Source organism: Marmota monax, unplaced genomic scaffold, assembly GCF_021218885.2.
Source record: "Marmota monax isolate L192 unplaced genomic scaffold, Marmota_monax_Labrador192_F-V1.1 WCK01_AAM20220418_F8-fsc00081, whole genome shotgun sequence".
NCBI classification, from domain to species: Eukaryota; Metazoa; Chordata; class Mammalia; order Rodentia; family Sciuridae; genus Marmota; species Marmota monax.
This window is the reverse complement of record NW_026695234.1, coordinates 6,104,187-6,123,467: the sequence shown is the minus strand read 5'-3', so window position 1 is coordinate 6,123,467 and position 19,281 is coordinate 6,104,187. Positions and strand designations below refer to the sequence as shown.

At 46.2% G+C, this 19,281-nt stretch overlaps 1 protein-coding gene across 7 annotated transcripts in view; it reads left to right on the top strand.

Moving 5' to 3' along the window:
* Positions 1 to 19,281, top strand: part of Cep164 (centrosomal protein 164) — a 65,155-nt gene that overhangs the window by 27,362 nt on the left and 18,512 nt on the right. For 6 of the 7 annotated variants that reach the window (XM_046438679.2, XM_046438677.2, XM_058577103.1 and 3 more), the window contains 9 exons: positions 59 to 214; positions 539 to 673; positions 1,951 to 2,028; positions 9,678 to 10,061; positions 11,026 to 11,106; positions 13,158 to 13,241; positions 16,634 to 16,719; positions 17,631 to 17,795; positions 18,643 to 18,789. In XM_046438679.2, coding sequence (XP_046294635.1) covers positions 59 to 214; positions 539 to 673; positions 1,951 to 2,028; positions 9,678 to 10,061; positions 11,026 to 11,106; positions 13,158 to 13,241; positions 16,634 to 16,719; positions 17,631 to 17,795; positions 18,643 to 18,789 — 1,316 coding nt within the window. The remainder of the gene's footprint in view (positions 1 to 58; positions 215 to 538; positions 674 to 1,950; positions 2,029 to 9,677; positions 10,062 to 11,025; positions 11,107 to 13,157; positions 13,242 to 16,633; positions 16,720 to 17,630; positions 17,796 to 18,642; positions 18,790 to 19,281) is intronic. The other variant, XM_058577105.1, reaches the window with a different exon arrangement.

Here is a 19,281-nt window from a genome sequence, read left to right as displayed (position 1 = left end):
ACACTTGCAGAGCCACGTGGTTTCTTGGGTTTGTAATAAGATGTTTTCTGTTGCCCAGGCTCTGGGTTCTTCGTTAGCCCCAGTCCACATTCCTCTTGGGGGCCTGGCTCCTTTGCGAGGCCTCATGGATCCCCCGCCCTTTGCTCTTCGAGGACCTCAAAGCGCGAGCCTGGGGAGCTCAGCGGAGTCCGGTCAGCTTGGAGAACTCCCGCTGGTGAGTACTTTCCCTGGCTTGCAGAGTGTTTAGTTCCTGTGGAAGCTGTGGCCTGTGGATGGCCTGTCGTAATCTGGTAGGAAGATGAGTCATGCCTGTATGAAGCTGCACATGGCCTCTGGGACCATCAGTGCTAATTTCCCAATTCACGTAGCCAGTGTGGTAGGAGCTGGAAAAGGGAATCAGTAGTGTGAGTTAGATCAGCTTCATGGACATGGTGGGACTTGATTTGGAGACATCTAAATAGAGAGTGGGGTGGACATTCCAGGGTCATTCTGAAGGTCTTCCTGGTGAGTTTCTTGATGTTCTTTCTCTATTTTGGAGCCTCCACAGGGTCTGAAGACTTCTGCATATACAAAGGGCCTCTTGGGCTCCATCCATGAGGACAGGAATGCTCTCAGCCTCTTGGGCTTAGGGGAGGAGACCCATGAGGAGGATGAAGAGGAAAGTGACAACCAGGTATGATCAAGCCCTCTCCCTGGCCTTGAAACCCTCTGTGCTATTCTCCCCCTTTCCCCCTTATTAGTGCTCTACCACTGAGCTACATTCCCAGGCTCTTCTTTTTCAAAATTATGTTTTCAGGTAGTGTCTTGCTAAATTGTGATTCTTCTGCCTTAGCCTCCAAAATGGTTGAGATCACAAGCCTGTGCTGCACACCTTGCTTGAAAATCTTTTTTATTGTGGTAAACTATGTATGACATAAAATTTTGCCTTTTTAACCATTTTAAGATTACAATTCAGTGGTGTTAAATACCTTTACAATGTTGGGCAATCATTGATACAATCTTTTCCAGAACTTGTTCATAATCCCAAATAGAAGCTCCATATCCATTAAACAATAACTCCAATTCCCCTCCCTGTAGTCCCTGGTAATCTCTAATCTTTTTTCTGTCTATGAATTTGCCTGTTCTAGATATTTTGTATAAGTGGAATTACAGAATATTTTTCCTTTCGTGTCTGGAATCTTTCACTTGTTTTTTTTTTTTTAAATAATTTTTATTTATTTTTATTGTTTAATTTTCGGCGGACACAACATCTTTGTTGGTATGTGGTGCTGAGGATCGAACCCGGGATGCACGCATGCCAGGCGAGCGTGCTACCGCTTGAGCCACACCCCCAGCCCCACTTGGTTTGTTTTGAAGATTCATGTAGCATATATTAGAACTTCATTCCTTTTGAAGGCTGAATAATAATCTATCATATATTTATATCATGTTTTGTTTATCCACTCATCTGTTGATGGATACATGGGTTGTTTCCACATTTGGCTAATCTCTGAGCTATGGTTTTGTTTTTGACATGGGATGTCACTAAGTTGCCCAGGCTGGTCTTGGACTCTGGGCTTAAGTGATCCTCCTGATTCAGCCTCTTGAGTAGCTGGGACTATAGGCTTGTGTTGCCATGTCCAGGTAATTCTGTATTATTTTAAAAATAAATAAAAATGAATTTCCAGTCTACAGCTTTGTTTCTTGTCCAGCCTATAATCCTCTGATCTGATCTGGAAAGCACAACAACAAGGAGCTTCTTGGCCATTTGCGTGGTGCAGAGCTTTGCTTACATTGGATAAAGAGCTGCTTAGTGAGGCCTCTTTGGAGGTCCTGCTCTTGAGTCCCCTGAAGTCCTGCCTGGGCACTGTTTACCTGCTCAGCAGTATCCCACTTCTCCCTCTGTATTCCCTGTACTCTCAACTGACCAGTTACTTTAGACTTACCACCCATAATCATTTTTGTTTTTAGAGTATCCGCAGCTCCAGTGAGCTTCTTAAGAACCTGCACCTGGACCTTGGGACCCTGGGGGGAGACTTTGAGTATGAGGTAAGAGCCTAAAGCCCCTACCAGCAAATGCCTCAGCCCGGTATACTCCTTCTTCCTTCTGAAGCCCTTCTGTTTATGGGGTAAATGTTTGGAAAGAGAACCAGTTTTTTCACAGGCCTGTCCAGGGTTTCTGGGGTCTGGGGAGGGATGAGGGGAACAGGGAATCCATTCATTTACTCATGTACAAAACAACCATTTGTCGAATGTTCCTGCATGAGGTGCTTCACTAGCCACTATATGTCACATGCACATAAATGAGATATGTGTACTGTCCTCACAGATTGTGCAGTCTCATAGACTGTAAGGGGAAGAAATTACTTTCCTGCACATCAAAAAGCCTTGGTGGATGAGATGACATTTGAGCTGGGTCTTGAAGAGTAGCTGAGTTTTGGACGTGGAGGACATTAGGGAATAATCTAGGCAACTGAACAGCTTGAGCAAAGGTTCTAGGGCTGAAAAATACAGAGTGTGGATGGGAAGAGCACCCTCCCAAATTCTAATCCTTTTCTCTGCAGTCTGTCCCCTGCTGCCACGGGAATGTTCTTTATAAAGAACAAACAAATAGCAAAACTCCACTATGTTGTTGTAATACCTAAAAACCTCAGTGTAGATTTGTACTGGGAATAGAATATTCCCCACTATGTGTTCTTTGTCTAGTGTCTGATTTATTAATTTTTAAATAATTAGTATTTAAATACTCTCAAAGTATTTTTACAACCAATGAATTATGAAGTCCACAAGTTAGACTTGCCCAAACATTTATATATGGGCTACAGACTCAGCTCAATCAGTTATAATTTTCACAAGTCTTGTATATTAGATTCTTTTAAATATCTTTTTTTTTCTTTTTTTAGAAAAAGGAAAAAAGAAGGTTTATTGTTTTGCTAGCAAAGAAGAAACACAGGCGGCTCCTGTCCTGAAGGCTGTGATTCTCTTAAATATCTTAAATACCTTAAAATCAAACAAGCCACACTCTATTAGAATGATCACAAAACCAATCAGTAAAACTATAGTCCTTCTAACAAAGATTTAAATTTCTTTCTCTGTTATCCCTTATTGTTTCTAAGTCTTCCCCTGACTTTGAGAGCCAGTGTACTGTCTCAAGCCAATGGAGGTTTCAGATGCTGGTGCAGGCCCCGATTTGGTGTCTAAGATCCAAGATGTGGGTGGACCTTTCAAGGTGACCCAATTCTACCTGTTGGCAGGACCCTTTTCCTCATTAGGTTTTGTCTTTTATCTCAGAAATTGCCCAGCTTTTTGATTCTGTATTATTGGATAGGTTTTGATTGTGACTTTAATGAACTCATTCTGTCAAATGTGGTACCTCTGAGTGTCTTGTCTGATTCCTCAGCCTGATACACTCTACTTTGAAATTGTTCTTTCCATCTGCTTGTTTCCTTGACATGGCAACTATGTGTTCTTCTTGTTCACCATTAAGACCTGTGCTGATTAATGGAATCCGAGGAGATGCTCAGTTTTTTGTGCAGGAGAATGACTGTGGAGAGCAATATGGGTTTTAAGAAGAATGTGCTTTTGGAGAAAAAGGATAGTTTCCTAGAGACTGAGCAAGTTGAGGGTGGAGAGTCTATCCTATTCCTATGTGTTCAGCACCTGGCCCACTGCCTGGAACATAGGAAGCACTTGGGTATATTTTGTTCAACATTTGAGAGAATGAATACATGAATGAATGAATGAGCCACACTAGTCCAGGGCTGGGACAGATATTTTTTTCTTTCCTTGACTTTCCCAGGTTCTGAGTGGAAGAGATCATTGGTCCTTGCTATCAACTAGTAGAATGAAGATCTCAATGTGGACTGATCATGATTCATTTTGACTTGGACTACTTAACTTTTACTTCATAATAGATTACAAATGTCAGTCAAAAAAAGACATTTTCTTCTTGGACATATCCTGGATTTCTTAGAGCTTGCCTTCTGTTGAATATGTGCCTTTTGGGGGGAATGGGGAATTTTAAACATTTTTAATAACCTCTTTAATATAAATAGACACTGCAGTATAATAGGGGAAATGTGTGGAGTGGGCAGTGTTCCACATTCCTCCCATCCTTGCCTCTAACATGGCAACAGATTCAGGCCTTTTTGCCACATGGTGTGTGGGATTCCTATGTTCTAACCTCAGGCAGGAATTAGGGCTTTTTCTGTTGGGAAAATTAGCCATGAGGATAATTGGGGTTTTGGGACAGGCAGAGCTGTTTTTTCCTGGGCCTTGCCCTTTGTCCTTTGAAAATAACTCTTGTCTCAGTTACAGTTCTTGGCTCTTTGGAGCTGTCCACCTTTCCCTACTCCTGGGCATCTCAGGCAGCCCTGGATGGAACTTTCCTTTCTGTCTTAGTTCCCTATCTCACTGAGCAGTCACTTTGCTCATGATTCCATGAGAGGGCAGTAGGATGGCAAGAATACAGCTTTCTCTCTGTCTCCTTCTCCCTGTTCTTCTGCTTTCCAACTTAAGCCTATTTCTAGTCTATTACAGTCTCAAAAGGGAAAGGTTTGTGGAACCGGCACTGAGAACGGGTATGAGCAAGAGCAGGGAGGCAGAAGGGTGGGTGAGCAGGCAGTATGTGGCCATGTGGCCATGTGGTGCTGATGAAAAGCCCATCAGCGGATCAAAGGAGCGGGAGGGAGCCTGGGCTTAGAAATGACAGGATGATGTCAGTGTGATTGGAAAGTGCTAACTATATCAGGGTGCTTTGCAAAGAATTCAATTGAGCGGGCATGAGACCTGGAAAATAAACTGGACTGATGGTTGGCTTGGCAGGGGTCTCCCCAGAACTGGGCCAATGCATGCATGTGGTGTGGAGCACCCCCCCCCCCGCCTTATGATCTTGTGCTGTGTGGATCACAGGAGCCCCTGAATTTGTGCTCTGGGCAGGAAGAAGGGGACTGCACCATTGGAGATCTCATGGCTTTGAGGGGGGTGTTAAATATTCATGGAATGGTTCTTATAGCACCCCCCTCCTCTACACCCCATTCTTCATGCAGATGTCAAGATCTTGAAATGTGCTTTAAGATACTCAAGGAACTGGTGCTGTGGCAGGAGGAGACAAAGGAGTATGAGCACAGAGTGACTCAGGGCAAAGTTGTGTACTCTCAGAGCCCAGGGGAGGAAATTGCCCAGGTGCCTAGAGTTGGAGGGTTCAGGCTTTGGCCCTGGTGTCATGCCAAGGAGTAGGAATTTGGTGAAAGGAAACATGGAGTCAGATGTGATACTCAACTCTCGTTCATCCATTTTTAGATAATCTGCAACTAATGTTTAATGTGTCGCTTTCCCCAACCTCAAGGTGCACCTCTGTCTTGTAGTTAGTCCACATGGGTGCAGAGAATACAAGATCATTTATTTATTTATTTTTAAATATTTATTTTTCAGTTCTCGGCAAACACAACATCTTTTGTTTGTATGTGGTGCTGAGGATCGAACCCGGGCTGCGCGCATGCCAGGCGAGCGCGCTACCACTTGAGCCACATCCCCAGCCCCAAGATCATTTATTTTAATATTTTAAAATTTAATCTTTAGATAGGCAGACTAAGATCAGCCCCATCAAGTGAAAAAATCTTCTTTTTTTTTCAGGGATGGTGGTGCTCAGGATTAAACCCAGGGCCTCTTGCTTGCTAAGTACATACTGTACCACTGAGCAGTACCCCAAGCTGAACATCTTCTTTTGAACAACTTAAGCTTGAGAGGTGGCTAGACTGGGTAAAATATTCTTATATAGTCTGGCTGTATTCTCTCAGGAATAAAGATAAGGATGGGAATCTCTACCTGTACCTGATATCTGTATCTGATATCCCCTGATTGATTGATTGATTGATTTGGTGCTGACAATTGAACTCAAGGCCTTGTGTGTGCCTGGCAAGTGCTCTGTTACTGAGCTATGTCCCCAACTACCAGTTGAAAGGTTACTTATTTTTTCATCATTTGGACAGTTTATTAATAGTTAACATTTGTTAAGTGATTTTGCTTTTTATAAGCATTATAACAAATATAGTCTAATCCCTATATGACCTTGACAAATAAATGTAACATCTCTATTTGGCAGAGTCAGAAGAGAAGCCTAACTCCTTCATCTGTACTACATATTCATTCATAAAAACAAAAAATTTTAATCAATAGCCTTTCCTCAGCATTCATCGTATACCAGAAGCTAGGTACTGAGGAAAACAGGGAGCTAATCTGGTGAAGGAAACAGAAGGAAATCAGCAATTATGATAGCTATTGTGGCAGAAGATAGAGAAAACTCATGTCAGTTTCCCTTAGGGAACAAGGAAGGCTTCCTGGAAGAGTTGATGACTGTGAGAATCAGTGTAAATTTGTCACACTGGGAGGGGTAAGAAAGAGAGGGTGGAGGAGAAGACAGAGAGAGTGAGTGGTAGGGAGGGAGAGAGGGAGAGAAAGAGAGAGAATGGTTGTGTTAAAAATCTGCAGGGCAGGGCTGGGAATGTAAGGCCCTAGGTCTGATCCTCAGGAGAAAAAAAATGCCCAGCAAAATAGAGACATAGTAAGATGTGTATCCATAGTCAGGATAGCTGTGTGGCTGGAGATGAACCAAGAGAAGCAGGTGGGAAGGGCTGTGGGCCAAGGAAGGAGGTGTGAACTCCATCTTGGAGGTCAGAGGCTGCTTCTGGTATCTGACACCTCCTCTAACTCCTAATCCAAGGTCTATTGCTAGGCAATCCTCTTGGGGCTAGGTTTCACTCCCAACTTCCAGCAGGAGAACCTTCCTTAATTCTGGACTGAGCCTGACTAGGGTGGATTGGCCCCACTTACTGAGCAAGTGGCTGACTAGATACTCCTTGTCCATCCTAAGGCACTTTCTCCTTAGAGTCTGTGGAGCCCCACAGGCCAGTTATGGAGCTCCTCTGAGTGCTGGCTGTTGCTGATATGTAGATAAGGCCTGGCCTCAGCCTGACGCTGCTCAGCTCAGAAACCATGGCAGGTTTATTCCTTGTAAATTGGGGAGCTGGGAGGGGCGGTTCTGGGTGGTGCCTGCCTTCTCAACTTCACCCTCTGCTTTTCTTCTGGGGACAGGCTTGAGGCTTGTGACAGTGTCACCCTTGTGTCCAGCTTTTCTTTGCTTTGGGAAGTATAGGCTCGTAACTAGGTCCACCTTAGATATTTTGCTTTTCTCAGTGTGAACTCAGCTCCTTGAGGGCAGGCAGGTCTATGTCTTAGTCATATTTGGTTTCTCAAGACAGTGTTTGGCACATAGAGGGTGCTCAGTGAATGATCATGTGGGTCTCTTCATATAAAATTAGTTAACATATAGGAGATACTGACAATATGGCAGGCACGGTTCTAAGTTCTTTAATGCACTTCATAAGTGCTAACTAATTTAATCTTTCTGGCAACCCTAGGAGAAAGGTACTTGTATACTGCATCCTTGTGTTTTAGAGGAAACTGAAGCACAGTTTGCCTAAGAAGAACCACATCTGCAAGCTTGGAGCCATAATTTGAGCCTAGGCAATCTTTCTTGAAAGTTGAACTGTGAACTGCTCTATTTTTCTGCTTTCATTCATCATCCTTGGAGAGCATGCTTAGCTAGTCAGTAGGCTGCCAAACCTGATGCAATGGTCATATTTTTGAGCTTATCAGATATTTTACGAGACCATCAATAAAACTTGTACCTTTTGACTATCTACTTGAGTGAATTAGCTTTCTAGCACTGTAACAAAATACCAGAAATAATTAATTTATAAAAGAAAAGTTTTTTTGGCTCACAGTTTTGGAGGGTTCAGTCCATGATCAGTTGGGTCTATTGTTTTGGGCCTGTGGTGAGGCAGCACATCATGGTGAGAGAGCATGTTGAAGCAAAACTGCTTATATCAAGAGCCAGACAACAAAGAGAGGAAGGGATCAGGGTATACTCCCCAAAGCCTACAGACTTCCCACTATGCCCCACCTCCTAAAGGTTCTACCGCATTCCAATCGTTTACCCTGGGCACCAAGCCTCCACCAATGGGCCTTTGCAGGGACATTCCAGGTCCCAAATAGAAACTGTGGACTTTGCTCCTTTTATTTCACATGATTGTTTATTATTGTCTTAAATGAATCTTGTCTTCTAAGTCTGCAGTCGTAAGATTTGGCTAACCGGGATGGAGCGAGACAGATTTATTACTGGAAAACATCCAGATCCAAGCACTGGTTGTCATGCTTTTTGTTTGAATCTTCAGGATAAGGAAGTCTTAAAACTCCCTGCTCAGGAGTTGTTTAGCCAGGCAGCCCAAGTGTTAGCCCAGATGTATTCTGGGAGGAAAGCTTCTCAGCATGAGCCCAGGAAGGTCATTGGCTGTATTTCCAAGGTAGGGTTTTTTTTGTTGTTGTTGTTTCTATTTTGGTCAAACCTAAAGAATTTAAGTTGTAGCAGCCATAGGTTTTCACTAGTCTTTAAAGTGAGGTTTGTGGTGAGAAAACAGGGTATGGCTGCTGTTGAGGTGTGCTGTTCTCCTTTCCAGAGACTCTGCCAAGGGGAGCTTAATAGATTGCCAGCTTCCAGATGCAGCCTCTTCCACCCACCCTGATTCATGCTAACCTGTACTTCCCCAAGCTGATGGATTGTAACATGAGTCTGAGTGCAGGGACCTTTCTGTCTAATGTGGGACTTCTCAATGGCAGCCTGCATGGGAACTCTCCTCTGGGCTGGCTGACTTTCTCATAACCATGCTGTGCTTCCTTCCCTGTCTGCATCATGTTCTGAAAGCCCTCCCCTTCTCCTTTATCTTTCATAAACATTTCCCCTAATAAATCTCTTGCACATCTAATCCCATTTTGGCATCTGCTCCTCTGGGGACCAAATTTGACAACCCTGGATGGAGGATGCTGTCTGCAGGTTGCCGATGATCAGCTTTTATAGGGGAGGCTTTGGAGAGGACAGGCCCCTTCTTTTTGTTTATATATATATATATATATATATATATATATATATATATATTTTTTTTTTTTTTTCCCCTGTTGCCTGTGAAAAATGAAGGATAGAAATTCTGGACTTTGTTCCCTTTTTCTCACATGATTGTCCATTATTATCTTAAATGAATCTTGGCTTCTAAGTCTTCAGTCTTAAGATTTGGCTAACGGGGGTGGAGTGAGAACATGATAGATGATGATAGACTTGTATAGTCCACATAAGTTATTTCCAGGCTCATCAGTAGACGGGGCCCAGTTGAGTGTGTCCAAATCACCATAGAAATTCTGATTCAGTAGACTGGGTATGGTGCCAGGAATCTATGTTTTAAAAAGTTGTTTAGGCCAGGCATAGTGGTGCATGCCTGTAATCCCAGCAGCTTGAGAGGTAGAGGCAGGAGGATCACAAGTTCAAAGCCAGCTTCAGCAACTTAGCAAGGCCCTCCTAAGCAACTCAGTGAAACCCTGTCTCTAGATAAAATACAAAATAGGGCTGGGGATGTGGCTCAGTGGTCGAGTGCCCCTGAGTTCAATCCCCAGTACCAACTCTGTCCCCCCGCCCTCCCCCCCCCAAAAAAAACCCCAAAGTTGTTTAGGTGTTAGATGGCCACTGGGATCAGAACTCAAGCTCTAGCTTGTGAAAGTCAAGGAATACCATCTCCATCTTGTAGCACATCTCTCAACTCCTTTTCTATATTTCTTATGTCTTTCTTTTTGACATGGTCTGTGCTCTCTAGGAGTCTCCAAGAACAAGTCATCCAGAGGAGAAGAAGGATGTTTCTCTTGATTCAGATGCTGCTGGCCCCCCTACTCCCGGCAAACTCTTCAGCCAAGGTGGAGATAGCAGTCTGAGCAGTTCTGGTGGCAAAGAGCCACAGGAAAGAGGGGCGAGTCCTTGGTTTCCAGAAAAAGAAGAGAATAAGAAGAGTGATCCTGGGGCTTCCACAAGTCTGATGACACCTGGGGTGGACCATGGAGGTGATCAGCCTGCCAAGTCCTCTGAAAAGGAGCCACTGGAGGACCCAGTTGATGCAGGAGAGGATTCCAGGAAGGAAGAGGCAACAAATGAGCCAAAGAAAGAGACTTCTGTCCCAAAAGAAAACAGATCAGATGCCAGTGAAGTAAGTCCCGTAGGCAGTTGCTGACTGCAGTCCTCGCTGTTCTCTCTAGCTCTGTGCAGCTTCCTATCCCCACATCTTTATTTCTGAGTCAGGAGCTTCATTTGCAGGCCCTGCTCTGGGCTGTCAACATCAGCCAGAACCCTTAATTGTGACAAATATGCCCAGACCCAGCAGGCAGTAAAATCCTGAATGAAACTGCAAACTTGGTGGCATTGGAAATCCAGAGCAGAAATGTGCTTTTCCATCGGCACCCTCTTGGTATATTCATGTTCTTCTTTTCTCCTGTTTACTCTTTCCCTTCCCTACCTCCCTCTTCTAGTCTTGGTTTGCTGAAATCAGAGTTCCTTTGTGGGGTGGGGAGTGTGTGTGTGTGTGTGTGTGTGTGTGTATGTAGGGAAGGCAAAGGTTCCATCGGTGGAAGTGTTCTGCCCCAGCATATATATATTGGATTATAAGAAGACCTTTCTCATTGGCTCTTTCTGAACCAATCCAAAACATAGAAGTGATTGGTTTTGCAAACTAGGCCAGTGGCTAAAAGTAGGTTCAAGTGGGGCAAGCCTTTGGCGTTTTAGGTTTTCCAATCCTTCCTCCTGGTAGTTGATAAAGGAATCCATTTAAAGAGCTTTTGTCTACTTCCTTGAAAAGATACTCCAATCCTGTTTTATAGGATAGCATCAAATTTCTGTACTGCCAACTTTCTGTTTCCACTACACTTGACTCTGTTTCTACATGTGAATCCTTGATCCAGTGCAGGGCATGCTTGTCCATGCCCATCTGGATTGCAAGGAGGCTGATGTGTGTGTCTGGAGAGAATGGCAGGGTCCCTTAGGTTTCAAGAAGAGGTGGATGTTAGTTTGGGCTGAGTCCATTGTTGGCACTATGGCCTGACCAGAATTCCCTGGATAGTGATCCTGACTCTCAGTGCTCTTCTCTGGGGGGTTTTTCTATGGGTCTGTCTCCTCAGGAGTCGAAGATTAGTGAGCATGTGAAAGAACCAAACCTCTCTGATTCCGTGACTTCTGACCCCAAGTCCTTCTTTGGCCTGGTGAGTTTGTGATGAGGGGTAGTAGTGTGGTGGGTAAGAGTATGGATTTTCATGTCCACAGGGGTAAGTAATTTGCCCAGCACTGCATGCTAATATGTGGGGGAAGTTGGGACTCAGATTTGGGTCTTGTTAGCTCCCGTTTCTCAATCTGTAACTAAGACTATTACTACCTACGATATAGGTTTCCTGTGAGAAGAAAGTAAGGTAGAGAATGTAAATCATGTTTACATAACATTAAATAAGTGTTAGCTATTATTATTCTTACTGTGTGTGACTTGCCTACAAGATTGTGTGAGTTGCCTCCAGGCTCTAATAGGCATGTTATAGGAATCCAGAAGGTTAGACTGGTGTATTGTGTTTCTGGGCTCACGGAGCTGTGGCAAAGACCAGTCCTAGGCTCTGGCCAGGAGGGCTCCTGTGGTTTCATTTTTGAAGTTAGGGCTTTGTCCTGGAATGCCAGAATCCATGGTTCCTTTGTCCTAGACCGTCCACTCAGCCCGCTGTGTCTCTGTTCTGTGTGCCAGGTTGAATCTAATGGGAGCAGTGGGGGTGCTTTTTGGCCACATACTACCTCTACACACCACTTCCATCTGTTTGGAGGAGGCAGATCAAAGGGAGGGGATTAGTGGGAAAGAGTCAGGGATGGACAGTGATGATATGGGGCGGGGGGGTGGTGCAGAGGAATTAGGAGGCTGTGTACTTTAGCCCTGCGCTTAGCTGTGGGCTTAAGAGGCAGATGGCAGCTGCATTATGTGACATAGAATTCAAACTGAAAGGAAAATATCACCAAAAAAGACGAACCCCACAAACCAGGAAGTGAAACAAAAAGTCATTGTTGTTGGCAAAAACTGTCCATGAAGAATAGCCATGTCACCAAACTCATGAACCAAGGGGTCTGTCCCTTCCAAAGCAGGCACTGTGTTGGCAACATGTGCCCATCAGCATTTTTCTTTATGGCAGTGGAGGGAGGAAGCATAGACAGCAGGACCAGACCATGTCTGGGCATCCCGCCATTTATCAGGGCTGATGACAGAACTGTCCCCATTAGCATGCTGTTGGGTAGCAGTCCTTCACTTAGCCCAGCAGGGATCATAGGCTCAGGGGTTTGGGTAAGGCCCTGTGGCAGCCAAAGGGCAGTGAGGAGCTGGCCCTGGTGTAGGTACCTGCTGTCTGTCCCAAAGAGAAGCCTATGGAGAAGGCACCACTAATTAATCCCCATTGTCTAGAGGGGTGCCTGTTTGGGAAGGGGGAAGACATGAATTGGAAGGAGTTTATCAAGCCTCATTTATAAGCTAGTCACAGGTTTCTGGCATTGTGGTGCCCTCGTTGAACACTGGAAGGGAGAGACAGCTGGCAAGTGACAGACATGCTTTGGAGCATGTATCATGGAAAGACCTTGGGTTTTGGAGTTAGTCCCCAGGATCATCTGACCCCAGCCTTCTTGCTTATCAATCATGTGACCTTGGGCAAATTAAGTATGCTTCCCAACCTGCCTTTGCATCTGTGAAATGAGGACAGAGTTTTGGTCTCATAGGGTTTGTTTTTTTGTCCACAATTTTAGGAAAAAATTTAAGCTGGGCATGGTGGCACATGCCTGTAATCCCAGTGGCTCGGGAGGCTGAGGCAGGAGGATTGCGAGTTCATAGTCTCCGCAACTTGGCAAGGCCCTAAGCAACTCAGAAAGACCCTGTCATTAAATAAAATATTTTAAAAAGGGCTGGGGATGTGGCTCAGTGGTTAAATGCCACTGGGTTCAATCTCCCAAACAAATTTAAAAAAAATATATATGGAAGAATTAAAGAATTTACAGTGAATACCCACATACATCTGCAGTGAACATTTTACCATATGTGCTTTATCATATATCTTTCTGTCTAGTCACATTTTTATTTTAAAGATTAAATTAGATGTCAAAATTTTAGCACAGTGCCTGGCACATAGCAGCCTTTTCTTAAAGGTTGGCATTAAGTTAGAATTGGGGTAGAGGAGGGGCCCCAATGAGTGCTGACTGGCAGAGGCAGAGTTGACATGATCACCTCCACTGTCTGTAGGACTTTGGTTTTCGCAGCCGGATCTCAGAGCGCCTGCTGGGTATTGATGTAATTTCCCCAGTTCTGGATGGAGCCTGTTGGGAGGTAAGTCTCTGTGGGTTGGTCTAGTTCTCTCTGGTGATCACTTTTTGAAATAACTCAAGAGCTGTCTCCTTCCCATCCTAGCACATGTCTCAGGAGGCTCTTTCCCTTTCCTTAAGGCATGGCCCCAACTGTGCCTTTGATGGGACTTATGACCATTCTTGCCCTGTAGTTGCTAGGAATTAAAGCATACCCGCTTCCCTCATGTATTACTCATTTATCTGTTCATTCAGTAACTGAGGGTTGACCACCTGCTCATGTGCAAAGCCCTGTGGAGATTGTGGATTTCAAAGCATTTCCTATCCTGGCCCATCCATACCTCTAGCCCACGCACCGCCCACCAGCTGGGTCTGCCACTTGTCCTTCCTGAAGCATACCCTCCACCTCCACTGTGGCTCTGCTGGCCCTTCTGTTTCTGCTTTTGCCCCAGCAAGCTCTTTCTTGGTCTTGGAGGCCCATCTCTGAGGCCACCTTCTCCAATTGGGATGGATTATTTCCTTTTTGCTCTCTTTAGAGCCTCTTGTTTTGTGGTTGTTTATGTCTTCCCTGCCAGAGGTATTCTCTGTACTGGGCCATAACACCTAACCCAAGTAGGGTACAAAGATGAGTGAAACCCAGATCTGTCCTTAAGCAGCTTAAGTCAAGATCAGTTTTATTTATTTATTTATTTTCCTCCTTGGTGGGTTGTCTAGAAGAGGGATTCTGGCAGATGGTCTCTGCAAGTTTCAGGGAGCATTTGGTTTGAGTGAGATGGAGATTTGTTGGGTGAAACAAACAAGATGTTTAATAGGAATCTGGCCTGGGAGCCCTTAGTGAAATATGTTGGAGACCGATTAGTTTTTAGGCTGATTGCATTTGAGCCCTTCGTATTCTGACTAATGCCTTCCTGGGCTACTGCCTAGCCACCTCCCTGCTAGACTTTGTTACCCCATTTATAGTTCTAGAGGGATGTGAAGGCACAAATAGAGGCAGGTGGGATTAGTCAGGAAGGGTTTGGAGCAGGGGAATTGTGGGGCCTTTTTGGCAGTAGGTGAGCAGGAGAGCTACCAAGTCAGTAGGGTGTGCTAGGTTCTATGGTTCTGGCTTCAAAACCTGGCCAATATCAGAATTCTTTGAGAGCTTTAAAAAAGTTAATTTTTTGTGAGTCCTACCTAAGACCTAATGAAGATGGCAGCCATTTTGGGGTCATGCTACTGATATAAAGCAGCAGTCAGATTTGGCTTGAATTTGGTTCTCAGGGGACACTCAGTGGAGTGCAGCCAGCCCTGGCAGAGGAAGTCCGAATTTATACCTCATGACCAGCCTGGTAGGGTGTGGGCAATGATGGGCACTCAGCTTGGCTGACCAACTAGAGCCTTTAGTAGGGCTCAGTCTCTAGTTCTCCCCCATCTTCAGGACATGGAGGGGTCAAAGAAGGAGGTGGAGCTGAAGAAAGGAGCAGCAGCCCCTTTGTGGGGCAGACAGAAAACAAAACCTTGGAGCTGAGTTAAGGATGGGGACACGGTATCTCAAGCAGTCCCCTTTCTGAAGAAAGTTGGCATGGCTGGTTACCTCATTGGGTTCCTTCGCTTCTTTCTCTGTGGCAAAAATGTTTAGGGAGCAAGTAAAACTCTACTCAAAAGATCCCTCGCCTGGGTTTTCCCCCGAGGTATCCCTATTTCTCTGGCAGTTTAACTAGTTCAGTTTCTTGCAGAAATGTAGAAGATGGAACAAGCAGGGGCTGGCTGCAAAGACTCGCTTGACAGCTAGTCCTGCAGTCTGCCTGCCTTTTTCCTTCTGACACTAGACTTATAGCCCCAGAGTCCTTTCTGAGGCAGGGTTCAACCCTCCAAATTTTATTATGATCATCTCACTCTGTTACTTGTCCTGTATATTTTAGTGTGTTAAATGGGGTTGGCTTTTGTGATTGTTGTTTTCTTGAAAAAGTGAGAGAGGGAAGTTTTCCATGAGCGTGGTATGGTTTGCAGGGGAACACATGTATTTTGAACACTGGAAGGAGAAGAGGTGGGGTGGGGAGGCTGCCTGCTCCTGTCGTTGTCTGCAGGCTCTGCCCAGGCTGATGCAATGAGGAGTGGCAGCCCTGGCAGGGAGCCCTTCTGCTCCAGGCACTGAGAGGTATTCACAGGCTGCATTGCTATTTTTAATGTAATTTGGGGGAGCTGGGTTGTAGTTCAAGTTCTTTTCTTTCTCGCTTATCCAGGTGGTAGAGTCAGCCACAGCTGCTGGGGCTCAGGCTGCCAGTAGAGAGGTGTTGGGGGTACTGGGCACAGGGCTAGGGACCCCACTGGGGAAGACGGAGTGAGCTGTCTCCTGCCCCACCTCTCCTGTTGACCCCTGTGTCCCAGAACAGACGGGGCTCCTGTTGGGGTGACAGAAGGACTGTAAATCCCAGAATGGGGACTGGCACTGGCAAAGCCTTTTCTTTTCTTTTTTTTGCCTTTGGCTGGGGGAGAGGTGTGTGGGAAGAGGAGCTAGCATTTATGGCATGCCTTCTTTGGGCCAGGAGTTGGGCATTATGTGCATGATCTCATTTAATTCTCACCAGAAGCCCTGGGAGCTGTGGTTTACTATCCCATTTTACAATGGAAGAAGTGGGCTCCCCAGGCAGGAAACGAGGAAGGGCTAGAACAAAGGATAGACCCAGGCTGACTACACCACTGTCCACCTGTGGGAAATATTTTAAATTGTCAGGCATAGTGTCTGTCTGTCTGTCTGTCTGTCTGACTCTAACTAGCTTGCTAAATTTGTCCAGACACCCAAACTTTAAAATAAATTTTAGGGCTTATTTCTGAATGGATGATATAATCCCTGACTGGGAAAGGGGCATCTTTATCTCCTGACCCATGTCCTTGGGCAAGCTGGAAGGAAACTGTGGAAGGAATGTTAATGCCTCCTTTCTTCTAGTATGATGATGATGCCCTTTTGGTCTGGGGTAAATCTGCTCTTATTCTACCGAGATCCCTGTTCTCCAGGAGTCTTCCTTTCTGATGAGCTTGCCTGCTGCCCTTAATTTTGCCCACTTAATTTCAGCATCCTTGTGTCACTGGTGCTGCTACCTTGGGCTTTGGTGGTTGTGGGCTGTTTGTGGATACCTCTGTTGGTGGTGTAGGCTTCCAGCCATAGGAGGCAGGGTTTTCTTTCTTGTGTGGTCTTTTTCTACCCTTGGCTTCTGACTCTGCCACACTGGGTTTGTCTGCTTCCTCTTCCAGCTGTAAGTCTAGGACTTAGCCAAAGCCCAGGAAGCTTTACTGGACAGTAGACAGGCCTTCTGCTTCCAGTCCTCCAGAGAGCCACCTCTCAGTGCTTTCTGCTATGTGTGGGAGTTAGCAGGAGGGGGAGACCCCTGCAATGCATACCCCACTAATAACACACTTTCCACTGCTTCTTTACTACAGGCCCAGAGGTTAGGAAGAGACGACTCAGATACCAGCCAGTGCAGCCAAGATGAACAGCAGAGCAAACAATCCAAAGGCTCCGAGAGGTATAGTATATGGGGGGCTGCTCTCAGGGACCTGAGGCATGGCATGACTTCAGGATGGTGTTGACTTTGGCAGAATCCTAGCCGGTGTGCCCTGCCTGAAGGCAGATGTGCACTGGCTAGATGGCCAGGCAAGGTGTGTGTGTGAATGAACCTGTGATGCGGTCTCATGTAGATCTGTGAAGTGCTACTCTGCACAGAGCACTGTGGTGGAGCCAGGTTCTGTGCTCCACACTGGATTGGGCTGATTATGATGTGTGCCTGGTCTTGGGCTAGGGTTGAAGCAGCCTGTTGGAGGTCTGGGGGAGTCATGTTACAAGGTTAGTACTACAGCTCACATCTCTGAGCCAGAGCCCTGCCACACCAGAGCCCTGCCATATCTGCAGCTGGCTCTGTGTGTGTGGATACACCTAGTGTGTATCTTACTGGGGCTCTCAGCCTCTTAGGCTGCTACTCTGAAGGGGATGGGGTGTGGTCATCCTCTTCTGGGACCTTGGCAAGCTCTCAGCATTCTTACATAGTGCCACAGTTTCATTCATTTTCTGTAATCTGACCACTGGAACCTATAGATTCAGAGCCTGGTGTCTCTTTTTCTCCCCATTTTCCACTCCGTTCTTCCTGGGCCCAGTGATGGTAAACTCTGGGAATGACACATATGTGAGGGTGTCCAGCTGTCACACCTGGACCAAACAATGCAGCCCAGGGCACTGGGAAGCCCTATGTAGTTTAGGTGGAAGTATAGCTCAGGAGAGGGTTTCTCCTTGCTGCACATCCAGCTGCTTGGCCCTGTAGCTCTCTGTGAATATGGGGGCGGGGGCTAGGATCTAGCACAAGGGACCCCCACTGCACTCCCAAATTCTCTTCCTGCTCTCCAAGTGGAGGGGCCTGACTGCTGGTCTGGCTGGCCTCACCAGGTTATCTCCTCCACTTCTGCATGGGGAGCAGCTCCAGAGTCCCCTTTACAACCAGGCCACTGAAGGGCCTCCACAGATTCCCAAGGGACAACCTGAGTGGGAGGAAGTGGAGGAGCCTAGAGAGGACTCTGGAGCCAGCCACACACCACTGGTGTCTGTCCTGAGGTAAGGATGAGAAAGAAGCACCCCTGGGTGGTGGTGATCCCTTTGTGTGTGTGCTGGGGCTGAGAGAGATGGGGCAGGGTGAGCCTGGGGTGGGTTTGCAGCAGCAGCAGCAGCACCTGGGGAATGGGGAATCTGCTACTTCCTAGTTCTTTTCTGTAACACATTGGAGTGTCCAGGCTGATTAGGAGAGCTTAAGAACTCTAGAATAAGGAGGTGCCGCTTCTGTTTACTTGCCTCCCTGCCAAGGACTGAGGCAGAGACTCTGCTGTTGCCCTGTCTGCTCCATTCTTGCCAGGGTAGCCCTGTCTCCTAGTCCCCTCCCCAACAGCACCCCTGCCCCTGCCAGGAGTCAGCCTAACTCTAGCCACCCAACTGGAGCTCTATTGTGTGCTAGGCCCAGGGAGAGGGGATGCAGGTCTCAGCCTGGTCCTGAGCCTGGTGTATATTTGTTAGTGCTAGTGCCTCTGTCCTCCTGGCGAACTGGGAAGAAGCATTCCCCCATTCCCCAGAAAAATATACTGGTCTTAGATTTCATTTGTTTGGAATGAGCCACCAGGGGACCTGAGCAGCAGCCATGTTTAATCAGCAACATCCATTGACTACTTGCTGTGTGCAGAGCTTCTCCTTGGGTATTTAACTATCCTGTTTCCCATGTGAAACGGGAGTATCTGGCCTTCAATGCAAATGCTTCAGCAAGAGACCCAGAGGGGAAAGGGAGGTTGGAGAGACCCAAGGTAGGGAAACTACTGGGCTTGTCCCTCTTGTCCCTATGCACCTAAAAGGGGTGAAGATTGAACCTCTTGCCTTCCTCCTGGTTTAACACAGTTACTTCCTTCTTCCTATCAAGGGAACAGCCCCCGAGCCCACCTGTGGTCCATGAGAGGGGCAAGGAGCAGCATTCCGAGGCTGAGGAGCCATGCCCTGGGCAAGAAAAGACTGAGGACTCTGAGGAAAAGGTGGTGGTCAGCCCCACCTCGACAGTCTCTCTAGAAGTGTAAGGGCCAGTTTTTTGTGTCTGTCCCTGTCCTCTGCTGTGTATGGATTGCTCGAATGCCCATTCCCTCTCTTGGGTGATGGGAGGAGATGCTCTGGCTTCAGCCCATGAAGTGAATATAGGAGGATATTGGAAGTGTCCTTGGTGCTGTGTGCAGCCTTGAGAGCCCCAGGCAGCCATCACTATCACTGATTCTTGCCTGGGGTTAGCTCAGGTCCTGGGGGCTCCTGGCCAGGACCCAGGGTATGGGGATGGGCAAGGGTATACCTTTGGCTCATTAGCAGAAACTGGTAGATTATATTTCTTCCTCTCCCAAGGACTGTTTTTCTTTTAAAAACATCTTATTATGATATTTATGTATAACGAAGTACACAAATCTGAATTGTACAGGTCAGTGATTGTTTTCATGTGTGTGCAACACATAATAGCCACTCAGATTGTCATAGAATATTTCCATCCCCGGAGAAAGTTTCCACCCTCAAATCTACCCTC